Genomic DNA, 16,307 nt, shown 5'->3' on the forward strand with positions numbered 1-16,307 from the left:
CCTGTTAGATGCAAATGAAGGCAGCAGCTAACTCCTACATCTTCAGAAAAAAAACCCATGTTCTGAAAAAGGAACAATTAGAAGGTTTGTCTGCCAGGCTCAGACCACTGTCACCTCCAACTGAAACATAAAAGACTCCCCAATATTCAACCAAAGAAAAGTGATAGTTCATAAAGCTGAACACACACAAATGCATTTCTCAGCGTGATCCATTCCAGGATGGGCAACAATGACTGTTTTGTTGTTATGAGTTGTTTCTGGGAAGTTTCCTTTATTCCTGGTTGGATTGTGTTGTGTTTGGTTTTGATTTTTTTTTTTTACACGGACTCATTCTCTCCAGGATGTTTCTACAGCAGAGCATGACTTGCATTACACCCCATTCCAGCAATCAGATCAGTGCATGCAGACCTCAGCCCACGCAGTGTCCCGCTGACTCCAGAGGTCGCAAGCCAAGTGGATCCAACTGCAGGACTGGGACCTTAACTGTGAGCTCCAACATCCATGCACCAAGCTAGGACTCGGTGTTTGCAAGGCAATGCAGACGAGACCTGCCTTTGCTTTTTGGGTTTGGCTGGTTTTATATGTTCAGTAATCCCTCATTCTTTTTCTTTTTCCTTACCTCATCTTTTATATTAAATCGCGATGGTTCTTGTCTGCTTCGGTTTGACCTCCTAACCCCATAAACATCAGGATATTCTTCCCACATCTGCAAAATAAACAGACCATCAGAAGGCCTGCTTCACCCCAATTATTTCTGACATTTTAGAAGTTCGATGGTGAATGTTTTTAAAAAAATCGACATAAAACCATTAAGGAATCAGCAACCAGTAGATGGACACTTTAAAAAACTGGCTGAAAAGGATTATGATTATTTGGGGGTATTTGGTAGCACTCTAAAGCAACATGTTTTATCTCAGCATTATCTTTACAGTGGTCCATCTTTCCACCAGGGTATGAATTACTCTCCAGCTCATTCAGGCTGAAGGACAGAGTGTTGAGATAGCCAGCCCCCCTGCAAGCGATGGTGCTGAAGATAAGGAGGCAACACCTTGCACGTGGAATGAATGGACCTACCAACTCAAAAGGACAATTCACTGTCACTAACAGCTTCTACCACAATTCCTTTCTGTAGGGAAAATCCCACCAGCTGCCTGACGAGCCCAGTGACGAGATATCAGCAGCAGCAACTTCAAAAGTGAATTCTGTGGCCCAGCCTGGATGGCAAATGGACCAGGGCACCCTGTCCTTTGGCAAGGCAAGGGGGTGGTGCTGCTGGTTCTTCTCCTGAATGCACTGATGCGAATGCGGTTTGGCAGTGTGGGACATGTGGATGTGCAGAGCCGACTACTGGTTGTGCTCTATTTGCTGTAACCAGGCCCTAAACAGTTTAATATACTGTGTATAACAGCATGCATTTGTTCTTGCTGGATGGACAGGAGGAGAAGGGGGAAAGAAGAACTGATGCCCCGAGGGATACGAATGCAGAGCTGTGTTGGTGACACAGGACACCAGAAGACTTACAGGGCAGATACAAACCACCAACATGCCTCTCAAACACCTACATCAACAATCCCTCTCTCTCTCAGAAAAGCTTATCCTCTCACAGTTTTCTAAACCTATTCATTCTTCTTCTGCTTCTCTTTCCCTCCAGCCCTCAAATGTCTCTGCAAGCCACTGGCAGGAAAAGGAAATCAAAATACACTGCGAGATGCAGCAGCAACTTGGAATTGAGAGCGTGATGAATACTAGGCTGCAGCCTGGCAATTTCTCTGCTACTGTTAAAAGAGTAATGGGATAACACTGCAATGGACAGATTGCAAAGGTGTATATCTGTTGGGCATGCAGGTACAGAGAGATAAATTCACATGAAAGAAAAACTCAAAATACTCCCTGAACTGTTTGAAGAACTTGTCTTTTCATCTTTTAAATGGCACAGTTTTTGGATGATCAATTCCCATGACAAATCTGTATAGCACCTAATGCAAATTAACCTCACCTTCATGGGTGTATCTAGACAGAAATACAAAATAAACAATAATATAATAATTAATTGCATTGGTTATTCAAGGGGAACAGGTATCAACACGCCTAGGTTAGACCTAGCTAAGGAAAACACCCATTAACAGAGAAATTAAGGAAGGGAGAGGCTTTCTTATTAGAGGGTGCCCTGACCTTTTCATGTTTCATCCATGTTAATTATCACCCTATGTATGGATGCACTCCCTCATAGGATAATTTTAATGTTTATTGTCAGGGACATGCTCTTAGAAGCCCACAGAGGAAGAGAACATCTTCCTTTAATCCCCATTTACCAACAATAAAACATAAATTTGAATATTGTGTTACCACAACTGCCTTATAAACGCATCCTTCCTTGCCAGTAAGAACACAGGAGATTTAGCCATGACCTGAGCAGGCAGCCTAGAGATTTGTGAGAGGGAGAAGCTGGTATAAAATCCTTAACTTCTCCCTTGCAGGTACGTGGGGAGCGCAGGCTGAAAGCACTACCTACCCTTCCTTCTCAGTCTTTACATACATAGCAACTTTCTCCATAAAACTCACTCTCATAAGCAAGCTGTACAAAGTGCAAACAAGAACAACATGATAGTTACACACCACAACAAACAAAAAATAACTGACCTAACCTGATTTTCCTCCCTCCAAGTAAACTCAGTTCACCAGGTTCCTGTCTCCAAATGGGTATTTGGGTTCCTCTCTCTCACCTCACACTACACTGTGTCACTCAGGTGCCTCCATCCCTCAGGTAAAGCAGGTACCCAAGGCACAGCTTCTGCACTGGAGAGGGTGCTCGCTAACCAGAGGGACACCTCGTGCATTAGACACCTGCAATGCGTGTGCAGCAACAGGTGGAGGGCAAACCCGGCTATTTGAGGGGGTATTGCTAGGGGCTAGCTGGGAAGCTGCAGAAAAAAAACGACAACAAAGAACCACTGTTCTGGACGATTTAAATATTTAAAGTTAAATTGCTTTTTTCCTCCTCCTTTTTTTTTTCTTTACTTTTTTCAAAAAGGAAGACAGTGATGGAAACAAACCAAAGTGGCCCAAATCCTAGACAAGCATTCTCCTGATTATATATCACATGGGGAAGCTTTACTACTTCTGAGGCAGAGGACAGAGAGGACAGATAGGAGAGAGGAGTGGAAAGATGGAGGGAGAGGATGAAATGACAGGGTCATGTATTGATGACAGGCACCTGCCCTCATTCGCACCAGTCAGCCCCATCATTATCTATCTGGTGCCCAGAGGGTTGTTCCATCAAACACACAAGCTCCTGCTTAGAAGGATGACACCAGCAGGGCACAAGCACACAGACCAAACAGCCAACGAGTGACTTGGGGACACCAGGGGTCGAAGGCTGTTTGGTCAATGTGCAAAGTGGCGGGGAAGTTGAAGAGAGTTTCATTAAGGTCCTGCCGTCTGCCCTTTCATGTTGGGCACAAGGGTAACACAGCTATGCAGAGCAGTGGGGGCAATACCTTTTTAACATCTGCTATCCTTTCCTTCTTAGAGGCCGGTTTTTCTTTGGTTTCAGGAGGGGTCTGCTGGGATTTCGAACCTGTTGATTCACTTTCGGATTCAGACTGACTTTCAGAGGACTCCGAGCTGCTGTTTGACTCGCTGCCCTGCTCGCTGCCCTGCTCACTTTCAGACTGGCTTGCAGAGTCAGAGCCAGAGGCTTCTTCGGATGCCGAGTGACTGATGGTAGAGAAAGAAGAGATTACATTTTAACTGCACTGTCACAGCTTTGAAATACGCAGCGAGCAAACCAGAGCCATCTCCAAGCTACGATAGGCTTGGAATAGTGTAAATGCAAGTGTGAACCGTGTGGTCCTAAACGGGCGCATTGAAGCGGATGTAATTCCTTCCCAGGAGTAGCACTGAACACACGGGCAAGACTGCAGGCTCCAAATCAATGTACTGTACCTCCTGCTCATCAGCCGAAACAAAAAGAGTGGTGGTAACATGAAGAGAAGCATTAACAGTACCACCAGCACAGGTCCTCCAGAGAGGATCTGGCTCGCTCAGAGCAAGCAAGAATAAGGTATATCAGGAGCTGGAGTGTCCAGAGACCATCCAGCCGTATTAAAGATAAGCAGCTGCTCCAGCATGGCTCCCCACTCCACCCTAGTATGGACAGCGATTCAAAAATCCGACATCCAATTTCTGAAAGAGGCCAGCACCAAATACTGTATGCATAATACTATATATTATAGTAAATACCATGTTTCTTGCAGAAAGAATAAATTCAGCAACAGAGCAGCAGAAAGGAGCTTGTACAGGCATGTGGCTGGGGCAGTTCCTGTTTAAAGGATTACACCAATGCTGTGCAGCTTGCATTTCTCAAGTAGCTAATAATGGGAGAGCAGAACATCAGAGAGGTGTATTCCTCTTTTTTTTTCCCTTTGCATTAAAATGGGTTAATATACAGACCATTCACTTAAATGCAGGTTCCTGAACAAAGGAAATCAATGAGAGGCCAAACTATTTTAGGTGGCCAAAATACTCAAATACCTTTGCCCAATCCCTTCAACTTTTCATTTAAAATCCAATTAAAGAAAACAGAAAACTCATTACGACATATAACATACATGCTAGTGTGGCAGCATTACAAATCCCTCTATGTCACAAACCAAAATGCAGTGCAGCAGTAACAAGACTGCAAACTTTTTGAACAAGGAGCATCTCTTTTCAAGTCAGCTCCTGAGCTGCAGCTGGATGCTTGTGTAGTATTTAAGGGCATGCTGCAGATAGAACATCATGAAAAGAAGAGTCAGGAAAACTTTGCAGAGGGAACCCAGATGTTTAATTTTTCCTCCTTTTGTACGAAACTACAAAAGTAACAAGATACCCCGAAGGCACAGTTCAAGAAAGACAAAAAAGCAAAAGCACGTGTACAATTACATACAGGACTACAAAAATCAATACACGCTACAGAGAGGGGATGGCTAGAGTCAGCTACTATTCATAGGTATATCCGCATGCAAACAGGGCTCATTTACACACACCACGGAAGTCAGTTTTCCACTCTCAGATAAAAATTCTTCAGGTATCTGTGAAACCTAAGGGGGCTGGCCCCCAGCAGCTCATGCATCAGCAGCTCAGCTCCCGGCTGCCGTCTCCCAGGGAGCGGGCAGAGGGCAGCAGCCGAGCGCCGCGGGAACCTGCTCCAGAAATCCCTTCGGCGCAGGGCGCGCAGCCAGGCTCCCAGCCGCCATTTTACAGCCATCCCTCTTCCACCATCTTGCGACTCCGTGGCGGTGGCGGCCACTGCTCTGGGTCTGCTCGCAAGTCCTGAAATGGAAGAGGGTAGCACGCGCAGGGGAAAGAGAGACAGCGTGGAGTGAGAATTTCTGAGGCTGAAGTAACAGAAGCGGAGCCTTTTCAGCAAAGACAGGAGGGTGAACCGTCACCGACGGTTGCTGGTTGCATCGTCCCAGCTTGGTTTCGAAGGAGACGGGGGCATCGCATCTCTTCCTCCTAGCAGGGCTGGAAAATCAAGTTGAACTACCATCCTTCCAGGCCACCCGCTCACTCCTACCCCTATCCACGACAACCAAAGGCACAGCCCCACGCACAGCCGTCTTGCTACGCCCTGCCACGGCCTGTCCCTTCCTCTACGTTTTCTGCAACCTCCAGTCCCCTCTTCTCTACCACAAACAAATGTGCTACACCCCATCGCCAGCACCGTCCGCCGCGTCTCTCCCTGCTCGCCTGCCGCCCTCCGCACGGTTTCTCATTGAGCACGTTCACAGATCTGCTGACATCTGCTCCCAATGTCCCGCTCAAACACATGGCTTGCAACTGAGTCTACTTAGAGCGAGTGATGAAACTTCTGCGCTGGAGAATTTTCAGAGTTTCAGGACTTTTTCAAGAAAACCAAGGGAATTTTATTAGGAAGCATTGCCACACCACTCAAGGAAACGACGCTCCAGCAGCTCTGGGGACAGCCAGTTTCCACGGGCAGGGCTCGGCAGGACACCGTCCCGCAGAGCCTCCTGCAGGGACGGAGGCTCGACCTCCGTGAAAGAATGGGATCCGGAGGCATCCAAACCTCTAGTGTCACGACGCAAAGTGGCAACATCAGGCTCTGGTTGAGTCATGTTGGCATCCCATGTTCCACGGGGACACATGAAAGAGGAAGACACTTTTCTTCAATCAGATTTATTAGCAATAGCTGGAAGAAATTATAACAACCCAGGCTAGACTGAGGCCAGACAGCTTTGGCAGTATTTGTTTAAAGGCAGAACTGTAATTACTGGCCTCCTCCCACTCTGGAGCTCTTTGTTTCTCAAGGCCCTAAACTTTATTTCAAGGACACAGCCTTTCTGCACATCAATAGCTGTAATTCATGTGCTTTATCCACAACATTATCTGGACACTATAATTTTTTTTTTCAAGATGTGAACAGTGTCATCTGAAAAGAGGGCAGCCTCTCTAGTGTCAGATAGATGACATTCACATCTGCATGTACAAGTATGCATGTGCTTGCCCTACTAAGGAAAGAAACGTAGATGAGAAGTGGTATGTCCTTTTGAAGGTTGTTGCAAATAATTCTTTTTTAATAAACAACCTGTTATAAAGGCAAAAGGATATGTGCTTGTCTTTATTTCTACATTGACAGAGTAAAAAAAAGAGAACTGAAAAGGCTAATTCCATAAAAGAATCCTCAGTTTCTATCACCGAGACAATCAGGAAGCATTTCTACCTGCCAACAGAGTATGAAGGATTAGCAACATTGTATGTCAAGTCAGGCCTTACACTGTACACAACTGGAGATTTAAGTCCTCTTTTCAGAAGCTATTTTTGGAATATGCCCTGCTTTAATCCCCCTAAGTTAACATCCAAACAAGACCTACTTTCAATTAAACTGTAAGTGGGGGATAAGCTATAATTAATTGTTGCAAAAGTCACGATTCAACCAGTCCAACCTTCACTAAATTCGGCAGAGAAACACCCATGAACATCAAGAAAGCTACAGCTGGACTGTTGGTAACTCCCTTGAAGTGAGAAACTCCTATAAAAATTGAGATCTGCTAACACTCAGCCAAATACGTTCCCCTGGTTTCTAAGAAATACTTCAGGCTATAATTCTGTTTTAATTAAGAGCCTGCTCTTGGCTTGAGGAAGAAGAAAACCAAATCATCCCTTACCAAGAAGGACACGTTCCTTCCAAGAAATAAGTAGCTGAACAGCAGCGATAAGACCCTTTACAATCAGGCATCTAAGTTTACAAGGCAATTAGAGCATGCCTGAAGCCTCCAGCCTTAGTGTTTAATATTTCACTTATGACTTCATTTTATAGGGGATCATCATTGCTAACAGCAACAAAACCTTTTATAAGCTCTCAACAAGTACAAACAGAATATATATTTCCAGAAGGTGCAAGACAAGCTAAAAAAATGACCCAATACGCATTTCCAGGAGCTGACAAGGGAATGGCTCTAAGACTGTTCTGCCCCAGACTTTAAAATTTGGCTTTTGATGAACAGTTGAATTCAGCCAGGGGGATAAAGGAGGATTAATGACCCAAGACCCTCCCACAAGCCAAGCTCCTCCTAGCTTTAAGAACTGTTGTGAACATTTTGAATCTAAACAAGTTTGAATCCAAACAGCAATGTTCCTCTGGGCTTCGCAAGCTCAACAGGGACTCGGCACCAGCAAAACCACACCGTGCAGGCTCGAGAAGGTCCTTGGCACAAAATCCCAAGGCTGGATAACATCAGGGGCTGGATAATATCAGAAACCGAGTTTATTGTTCCCCTCCGGCAAACATAGGCTTAACCCTTGTGCGTCGTTGGACACAGCTTCACGTGTCCTGTGGATAACTAACAGCCAGGTGTAGAACCCCATCTCAGCTTCCTGCCACCAAAATCCCAAAGGCAGGTAGCCAGGAGACAGCCCCTCCCCTCTCCCACCCATCCTCACTCCACAGCCCGTGTTCCCAGTACTCACCTTGTTCTTCCTCTGCCAGCACTGACTGGGCCGCTGGACTCCTCCATGAGCCACTTGAACTTGATAACACATCAGAAGACCAGCCCAGAGAAACAGCAAAATAGGTCTCTGTCAGCTTAGCAAGTAAGATCAAGACCAAGCCTTTACAGGAACCAGGGATAGTGGAATTATACAACATTTGGCAGCCCAGATGAGTTGCAGAGGAGAAAAGGGAGATTTACTCCAAAACACAGTGAAGGCCAGTGAAGGCCACCAAATTAAAGCTATTTAGACACACGTGTCTTCCTAAAGTGACCTACACACAAACTGTCGTATACACAAAGGGACAGCGACAAACCACAGAAGATGCTAATATGCTGACTCAGCTGGACACCACATTGCTGTTAAACATTTCCTTTGAATATTTGATCTATAAATGTGATGTTCCCTATTACTATATATGAACATATACAAAATGCCTACATACATTGCAAATTAAAACAAGCACCATCAGTTAATGTTGATGCATGTACCCAAGTCACACAGTGGCTGTAAAAAAGCACCAAGCCACATTAAATTTCACCTCTAGGCTAAACAAGGCAGGGAAACACAAGACTGATTCTGGCCATAGATCATCCGATGAAGAGGGGATAACACTTGATAAAGAGGGGATAATACGTGGACCACAGAGAACTGAGAACTTCATGGGATCTATCCCTTGCCTTGGGGAAAAAAACATGAGCAAATGCTACAGTAAGTGTAGCCAAGGCCATACAGACAGCGCATGGAGCTTGCAGGATAGCTAAGCAAACAACACTCAGATTGTGATACTAAAGATAAATTCATTCCTAGCTTTCTGAGTTCCCTTTATTTTATTCTAAAAGTCTATTAAAAAGAGTGATTGGTGCTTGCCTGTCTCCCAAGGCAAAGATTTTCTGAGTGATAAGCATTGAGAAGGGTCAGTCGGTGAAAGAGCTTTTCCCAACTTATTTTCTGCAGGCAAAAGTGGAAATGGGGGGGAAGGAAGAAAAATATTCCTGCTACTCTACTATCCGTACCCATGCATGGTATGTATTTCTAACAATGATCTGTCTCAAAGTAGGAGCTTAAACTAGAATATACTAAAAACACAGCCAGCCTTTTCATACTGTTTAGAAGCAAGTCTCAAACAACTTTGTATACTGACAATATAATTTGGCCAACTCTGGGCAGGCTTTCAAGGGGCACAACAAACATTCCCCAGGTTACAGGGCTGCCCCTGCCAAATAACCAACATGTCCTTAAAAAAAAAATAAAAAAATTCCCCAAGGTCGTTTTGTGACCAGCAGCTTTTTTTCTTAAATAGGCAAGTGAGAAGAGTTACCATGGGGAATATACAGTTCTTACACATGCGCCTGCAAACCTTGCTTGCAGAGGTAGGGTGTTAATTACACTTACACAGCACTAGGCACAATAGGGCCATGGTGCTACTGTAACAACTGAGGGATTATGCACTCAGCAGGTACCCTATCTAAATGACCATCTGAATTGGGTTGTGCAGGTTTCCAAGCCTAGCTCAAAGGAGGGGAAGGGGAGGAGGCAGAGGGAAATCTTCACACACATTCTGGCCACTGCTACTTGCCCCAGCACAGGAATCCCAAACGCCAAAGGCAAAGCAATCCTGAGCACACAGTGAGCTAAATATATCCCTCACTGCTCTGCTGCAGCTCCCGGTAAAGCACGTTGGGTTATCTTGAATGACGAGTATTTTCCAAAAGTGGTTGGTTTTTTTTTTCTTCCCCTTCCACTACAAAGACACCACATTATGCTTGCACAAGCAAGCAAAACGAGCAGTTCATTCACAATTAGGGGAGCTGGCTCTCTTGCTCTCTGATCTTTGAGCCAGAGGCTGAAAACGCTTAGGATGTTTAGTGGGAAAAGAAAAAAAGAAAAGAAAAAACCAAAATAGCACAGTGACAAAAGGAGTCAAAACCCGTCTGCTTGATTAAGGAGTGCCATTGAGAATCTCCAAAGGCAGCATCCTTCCCCTCCCCTGCACAGAAAGGGAAGGACAATTGCAGTTCTCAGGGTTTGGAAAAGGTCCCACCTCTCCCTCCCCGTTTCAGCGCTCCACATCCAGGACCCACCGCAGGACCCGGGCTGGCTCCTGGCAGCTCCCACCGCTGAGACCCTCCCGACACCCAGCGGTACACACCTTCCCGCAAGGCCGACGGCGGGCGCGGAGGGGTTAACTCCCTGTGCCCCTCTGCCATTCCAGCCACAGCTTCTGCTTTGTCACAGCAGGGACGGCCAGGCTAAAGCTCAGTGGCAGCACAAAGGGAACTCTGCACACAGGCAGCATCCGACTTTTTGCAAAGGACGTGTAGATGCGGGGCGGGGGGGGGGGCATTAGAGTGCGCGCGCACAATTTTGGTTTGAATTAGTAGAGAAAGGGTGGTTGTTTTTTCTCCCTTAACATTTGCAAACCTCCTTTATGACCTAACACATTAAAGTAATGCAGTAATACGGACATTTAGGACCCAAAATCATTACCGAGAACATGAAGGTGCACAAATTCCTTTCTCGTTCCAGGTGATCTGCAGTTCAGAAGAGGGGAGCCTGACCTGGCCTGAGGGTTTTATTCCAAGTGACTGTTAAAAGCTGTTTTTAACCAAGAGATTTAAGGCTCATCAGTAAGCCTCCGTTTTACAGAGAGCACATGGCATTCAAAGCTCTCAACTGGAGACAACTCTGTAGTTAACAGCAGAGGTTCCTCCTCATGAAAGAGATGCAAATGACTCCTATAATTAATATACTAGCAATTCCATTAAGTCATCTATACCTAGCAATAAAACTTGCAAGAAACATAAATAATTACAACACAACTTTTTCCTAAGGAGCCAGGTGTTTGGAGTCAGTGGATTCTTGACATTGCAACACACTTGTTCACAGCCAGGGTAAAGGTTCGTGAGCAATGAAGTGTTCAGCATCCCGTCTGTGAAGCACCAGGCGCTTGGCAAACATACTCCACAGAAGCCCTGCCAAGACGAAACGCCACGCGAGCATTACCAGCACAATACCAGAAGGGAATCTGAGATCACTGTTTCAAACTTTTTATTTTTTTAACCTTAGAAGTCAAGGCCAGAAAAACACATATACTACAGCATAGATTATCTCAGCCCACAGGTAAATATAAAGCAAGCTGTATATTGAAAATTATAATTTACAAGCAGTGATGTAGTAAGAGCTACTGCACTTTTGGAAAGGCTCATGAACATTTTGCTTCTTATTATATCCGCAAGACACTCCTTGCTCCAAGAAAAAGGAGGCATTAACAGCATGACAGACTTACAAAAGCTTCATTGCAAGTCACTAGGTGTGAATTTTTCATCTAGTCTTTTTTGCTTTGATTTCAAGGATCCTTTACAGGATAAAAAGGCAGATTCTACAAGCACACCACCACCTGTTGAAAGAGCATCTTCAAATGGCATTTCAGCACACATCTTTTAATAAAAACATACCAGAAAAATACATGTAAGACACCATGTCAGTAGAACAGTACATCCTTTTCTATAAGGCTGCTTGTATCTAATTATGGTAATCCAGGCCACCTCCTCCCCCAGTGCCTTTCTGTTTGTATTTGTTTTCCTTGAAGGAGAGGAGAGATAATGCAGAACAGAATCTTTCCCCATCCATTGTCACCACCTTCCTGAGCTGGATTTCAGCTAGGGGCAATGGGAGATTTAGAAGCACTTCTCCATCTTCAGAATTTAAGAGCCTAATTTAACATGGCAATTCCTGCTGGAACTGTCGTCTGCAACACGAAACAAGATACAGTGGATATAACACACTTCCAGGTCATGAATCAGGGATGCAATTTCAGCATAAGCTGCCAAACCCACCCAAAATAGGCTTACTTTAGCTGTCTCGAGTTCAAAAGAAGCAAGGCCATGGCACCAGAAGCTTCAGTTCAGTCCCTACACTCCTGCTCACAGTCCCAGGTACTTAACCACGCAGCTGGTCTCACTGCATCTGCCACTGGTACCCTCATCTGCTCCTTAAAACTAGCAGTGATAAGCCTGAATAGAGAGACATGTCAGTATAAAAATTCCTCAGAGACAGACTTAGCAACTCAATAACCTGCTAATCACATGAACAGCTTTCTGAGGGGTGAAACATGAAAACAAAGATGGGAAGTGGTTTCTCCCTATACCGAGTTGGAAAGATTAAAATTAATCATCACTGCCTCCCTGGCCTTCCCTCTGAGCCCTCTTAAAGCTCTAACACAAAGTTAACAGTGGAAATGTTTGTTTTAATGCAAATGCGGTTATTGTAGCCCAAATGCAGACAGCCACGCTGCTCCAAAGACACACACATGAGATCCTGTGTTCTCAGAAGTGCCATCCCCTACAAGCAGTCGGGGTATGACCCTGTGGCACTGCAACACGACATTATTTCTCCCTGAGCTGTGGGAGAGTTCAGCTTCAGCTCATATAGGAAATGGGGGAAGGTACAGATAAGGGCAACTGTTGCCCTCAAAGTACAGCAGGTGAAACATCAACCCAGCAGAAAGCGGAACAGGCTCTAATCTACAATCTCAGCCACATCAACTTCTCTTGGCTGAAGGCACTAGTAAATTTAGGCAGGAGCAGCGTGGGAGTATGCATGCACACACGTGCACACAAGCATAGCAATGTCCTGGCAGTAGCGCACACTGTGTGCCACAGAAGCATTTTTGCAGGGTTACAGAATTACCCAGGTGAGCTCTTTAATCCTGTTTTTCCATTTTTATTCAGCAAAACAGTCATGCATTTAGAGACTACATAAAATTTGATTCATTATCTTAAGATGTTTCACTAAAAAGAACAATCCAGAAGAGATTAAATTTCAGCTAAATGTAGCTTCTTGCAGTTGGTGAGCCTTTTTTATAGCACTGTATGTATTGTATCCATGCCTGGCAGCAATCACAAAACAGGAAACAGAGAAGTTGAAAGTCTCAGAATTGTGCATTCGTAATTAGATGAGACTGCTTCCTTCGAGAGGGTAATGTGAAACAGAAGTAACAAAGCAAAACAAGAACAATCTCCTTTGTGCTGCACACAGATTACATCATTATTCATATGAATTCCTTGCACATTATTCCTTTTGTCTCCTGCACTGACCAAGCCTTTTCCCTTTCCAAAAAAGCCTCCGGACAGTTTCGTAAAGGGTTAAAGCTTAAAAAGGGAGGAAATAAAAAAAAAAAATCCTTGTTAAAGAATCCAGCAGTGCAAATGAAACTAAAAGACTGTACATACACGATGGCCGCAACAGCTAAAAAATAAACCCGTCAGCCTGGATGAAAAGCTGAAACCCATAGTTAAAAGCAGTTTAAGAAACGTGTTTAATGTTTCCACTCGGCTCAAAACCCAAAAATCTGTTGCAAAATGCACACTGAAATCAAGAGTGAGCTTTAGCGATTTAAGGATGCTGAAAGCCATAACGCTATAAAAAAAGGCCAGATGTTCCAGGAATACTACTATATTCTGCAATTCCCTTTGAAGTTAAAGAAAAAAAAGGAAAAAAAAGCAAAAAGCCGCACCAAAAATAACCCTGCTCCTTTTCAAGTCACTTGCCTCTCAAAATAGCCTGCACTATTAAAAAAAAAAAATAAAAGCCGGCGGCCGCCAGATGAGAGGAAGCGAGGGAAGGCAGCGGCGGCCGCCCGCTGCAGGGCCACGCTCCCAGTACAGCCCAGCGGCGCCCAGCAGAGCGCGGGGCAGGCGTGGGAGCGGCGGGGCGGCGCGCGCAGCCAGCAGGCGCAGGCACAGCTCCGCCGCCGCCGGCCGCCTGTTACCAGGCGAGCGCAGCCAATCGCCGTCCCCGGCGAGCACAAGATGGCCTTTGAACTCCCCACCAGCAACTTCCTGCTGTTTTTAGAGTACACACAGTGCAATGCAGTATGTCTGTCAGCTATGCGGCACAAAGGAACAGCCATTTTGTGACTCGACTGGACCCGCACCAAAATGCCAGGCAGGGCAGCCTTCCCCTCTCCTTTCGCGGGGAACGGGGGCCTCCCGAGCACCACCGAAAAGGGAAAGGGATGCCCTCGGCTGTCGGCGGCAGCCGGGGAGGGCAGTTTTTGTTTAACCTCTTCGTTTCCCCCCTCCCCCCGCCCCCCAAATCCTCCTCTTTCGTGTGTAACTACATCTTCATAAAATGGCTGCCACGTAAAACGAGGGTGTTCTGCTCTGCGAAGGCTGCAGCACAGGCTGCAGAGCTCTCTGCCTCTGTAAGGTGGCCGCTGAGCAAAAAAAACACCATTTCAGACCTCAGACTTCCACCTCTCTGAACAGAAAACAGGCTGAGATCTAACCCACCCCAACCTTTTTTTCCCCCAAAAAATGATGTTTTAGTGCTAGAGAAGGCAAGAGCTGGACACAGATGCAGGGGTTTGTTCAGCCCTGCAGCTTCTGTAGCAGAAACCATTCCCACACCAGGGCATTTAGGAGGTGCAACAGCAACAGACACCGGCCAGGAGAAACTAGAAGAACAACGTATCCACCGCATGTTACTTGCTATCCCCTACAAAACTCAGTCCCGAACTTCAGGGGGACCCCAGCCTGCCTCTCACCTCTGAAGTTCACATGAGGGTTGCACCATGGACGTACCCTCTCACACCACCTGCCCTTCAGAAATGCAGCACAGAAGATGCTAGAAAACACACCAGGATTTCGCTCAATTATTTAATGCAAGTCCCAGGTACACAGGTAGTGGTTATTAGTAACTGCAGCGTACCAACTTTTATCTGAGGTAGAGAAAGTTGCATGAAATCAATCAGCTTCAAGTTTGGAAAGATTTACTGTCAATATACAAAGGACAGGTGTTGCTGTTCATCTAGAAAGGCACCAAGTACACCCCTCAGCTTTACAAACCATAAAGAGTTAACGCCATTTTCCTCCCCAAGAATAATCATCTGGTTTGGGACAATTCTCAGGTATTTTTGTTTATTCAGCATATATACCTTTGCGCTTTCTTAGGACAGGAAAGGCAGGAATCAATTCCAAACATATTCCTCAGTTAGGACACTAAGGTGGTGTATAGGAATTACATTTTCTTCTGCTTTGACACCTTCCTCTCATCCTGCATTTTTGCTTTTCCAGCCCAGGTGAACGGCACCAGCCATATCCACCTTTCCCACCTGTCTCCATCACCCAGGCCTCCCACCAGGGTTTGTGTAACAGGACTTCCCCTATTTCCACAAATGCTGAGCTGGTCTCACAACTGGGGAGAAAGCTGGCCAGCAGCACATGAAGTAGAGACATCAGTGCATTTCTGGACTACAGTAAAGCAAAGTGGTGGCTTTACTTCCTAGAAATCATTTCCCCTACAACTTCAAGTCAACCTCAGGAAGTAAAGCCCATTTTACGACATTCAGCTGACTCACAGCTCAAAAATAAGCTCAACAGGGCTCACTTGCAAATACCCTGTGCTCAATTGTTCCCACATTTCAAGTGAGTGGATGTTACCCACAGCAGGTTTATTTTGAGAAAAAATTGTGAAGGGGAGAAGGGTAACCTCACACAACAGGTGTTACATGTAAATTGATCAATTATGATAAATAACCTTTCAAGGAAAACACCAAAAGCACACATGAGACACTATGCAAATATAATACCCCTAAGGACAAAAAACTCAAAGGTCTTCATTCTGTGGAACTACTGCTAGATGTCTGCAGTTTAATCTCCTATTTAGCGTAATAGTTCTAACACCGATAAAATACCTTAGTTTAGATTTCCTGAACAAGTTATACCCATTATTGCTCTTGCTGATAATCTGCACTTTAAAAAAAAAAGCATAAAGGCTTAAATAAGCTGAATCATTAGTTATTTTTTTTAAAACTGACTTTTTAAGCAATATTTTGTGTGCAGTATTTACAGTAATATAAAGATAGCACGGTTTCAAAGTCTGGTGTGTTTTTAAACTGCATTATTATAAAAGGTCTGTATGGGTGCTGTATGTAATGGTTCAACAGTCCCTGAGGCTGATTTAGTTAATAATAATTTCAAATTAAACAAACTTACCCATATCCATTTTAGGTTTTAAAATTTGACTGCAATTTTAATACATCCAAAATACCATCCAAGTTTATGCTAGAAGGTTACAGTAATTTGATAATATATATATATTCCCACAGTATTTCAAGTTTGTGTGTTTAAGGAAGGTTAAATACTGGACATCAAGAATACTATTCAAACACCTGCAAACATCACATAGAGCACATGTGATACAACAGACAGTTCAGAATTCTTTTTTATTAGTGTTGGTTAAAAATTATTGAAAACAACACCAGAGAAAAATAAACAGGCCACGATTCAATTAAAATTAACAAAATG

At 44.7% G+C, this 16,307-nt stretch overlaps 1 protein-coding gene across 12 annotated transcripts in view; it reads right to left on the minus strand.

Annotated features, from left to right (window-relative positions):
• The window catches only part of CHD2 (chromodomain helicase DNA binding protein 2), a 91,258-nt gene that overhangs the window by 38,895 nt on the left and 36,056 nt on the right, over positions 1–16,307 (minus strand). For 7 of the 12 annotated variants that reach the window (XM_075045042.1, XM_075045041.1, XM_075045045.1 and 4 more), the window contains 2 exons: positions 3,498–3,717; positions 620–706 (listed from right to left, as the gene is read on the minus strand). In XM_075045042.1, the coding sequence (XP_074901143.1) occupies positions 620–706; positions 3,498–3,717 (307 nt within the window). Of the gene's footprint in view, positions 1–619; positions 707–3,497; positions 3,718–5,025; positions 5,314–7,974; positions 9,962–16,307 lie in introns of those variants that run through there. The other 5 variants (XM_075045049.1, XM_075045046.1, XM_075045050.1 and 2 more) reach the window with 5 other exon arrangements.

This window comes from Buteo buteo, chromosome 13 (assembly GCF_964188355.1).
Source record: "Buteo buteo chromosome 13, bButBut1.hap1.1, whole genome shotgun sequence".
Classification (NCBI taxonomy): domain Eukaryota; kingdom Metazoa; phylum Chordata; class Aves; order Accipitriformes; family Accipitridae; genus Buteo; species Buteo buteo.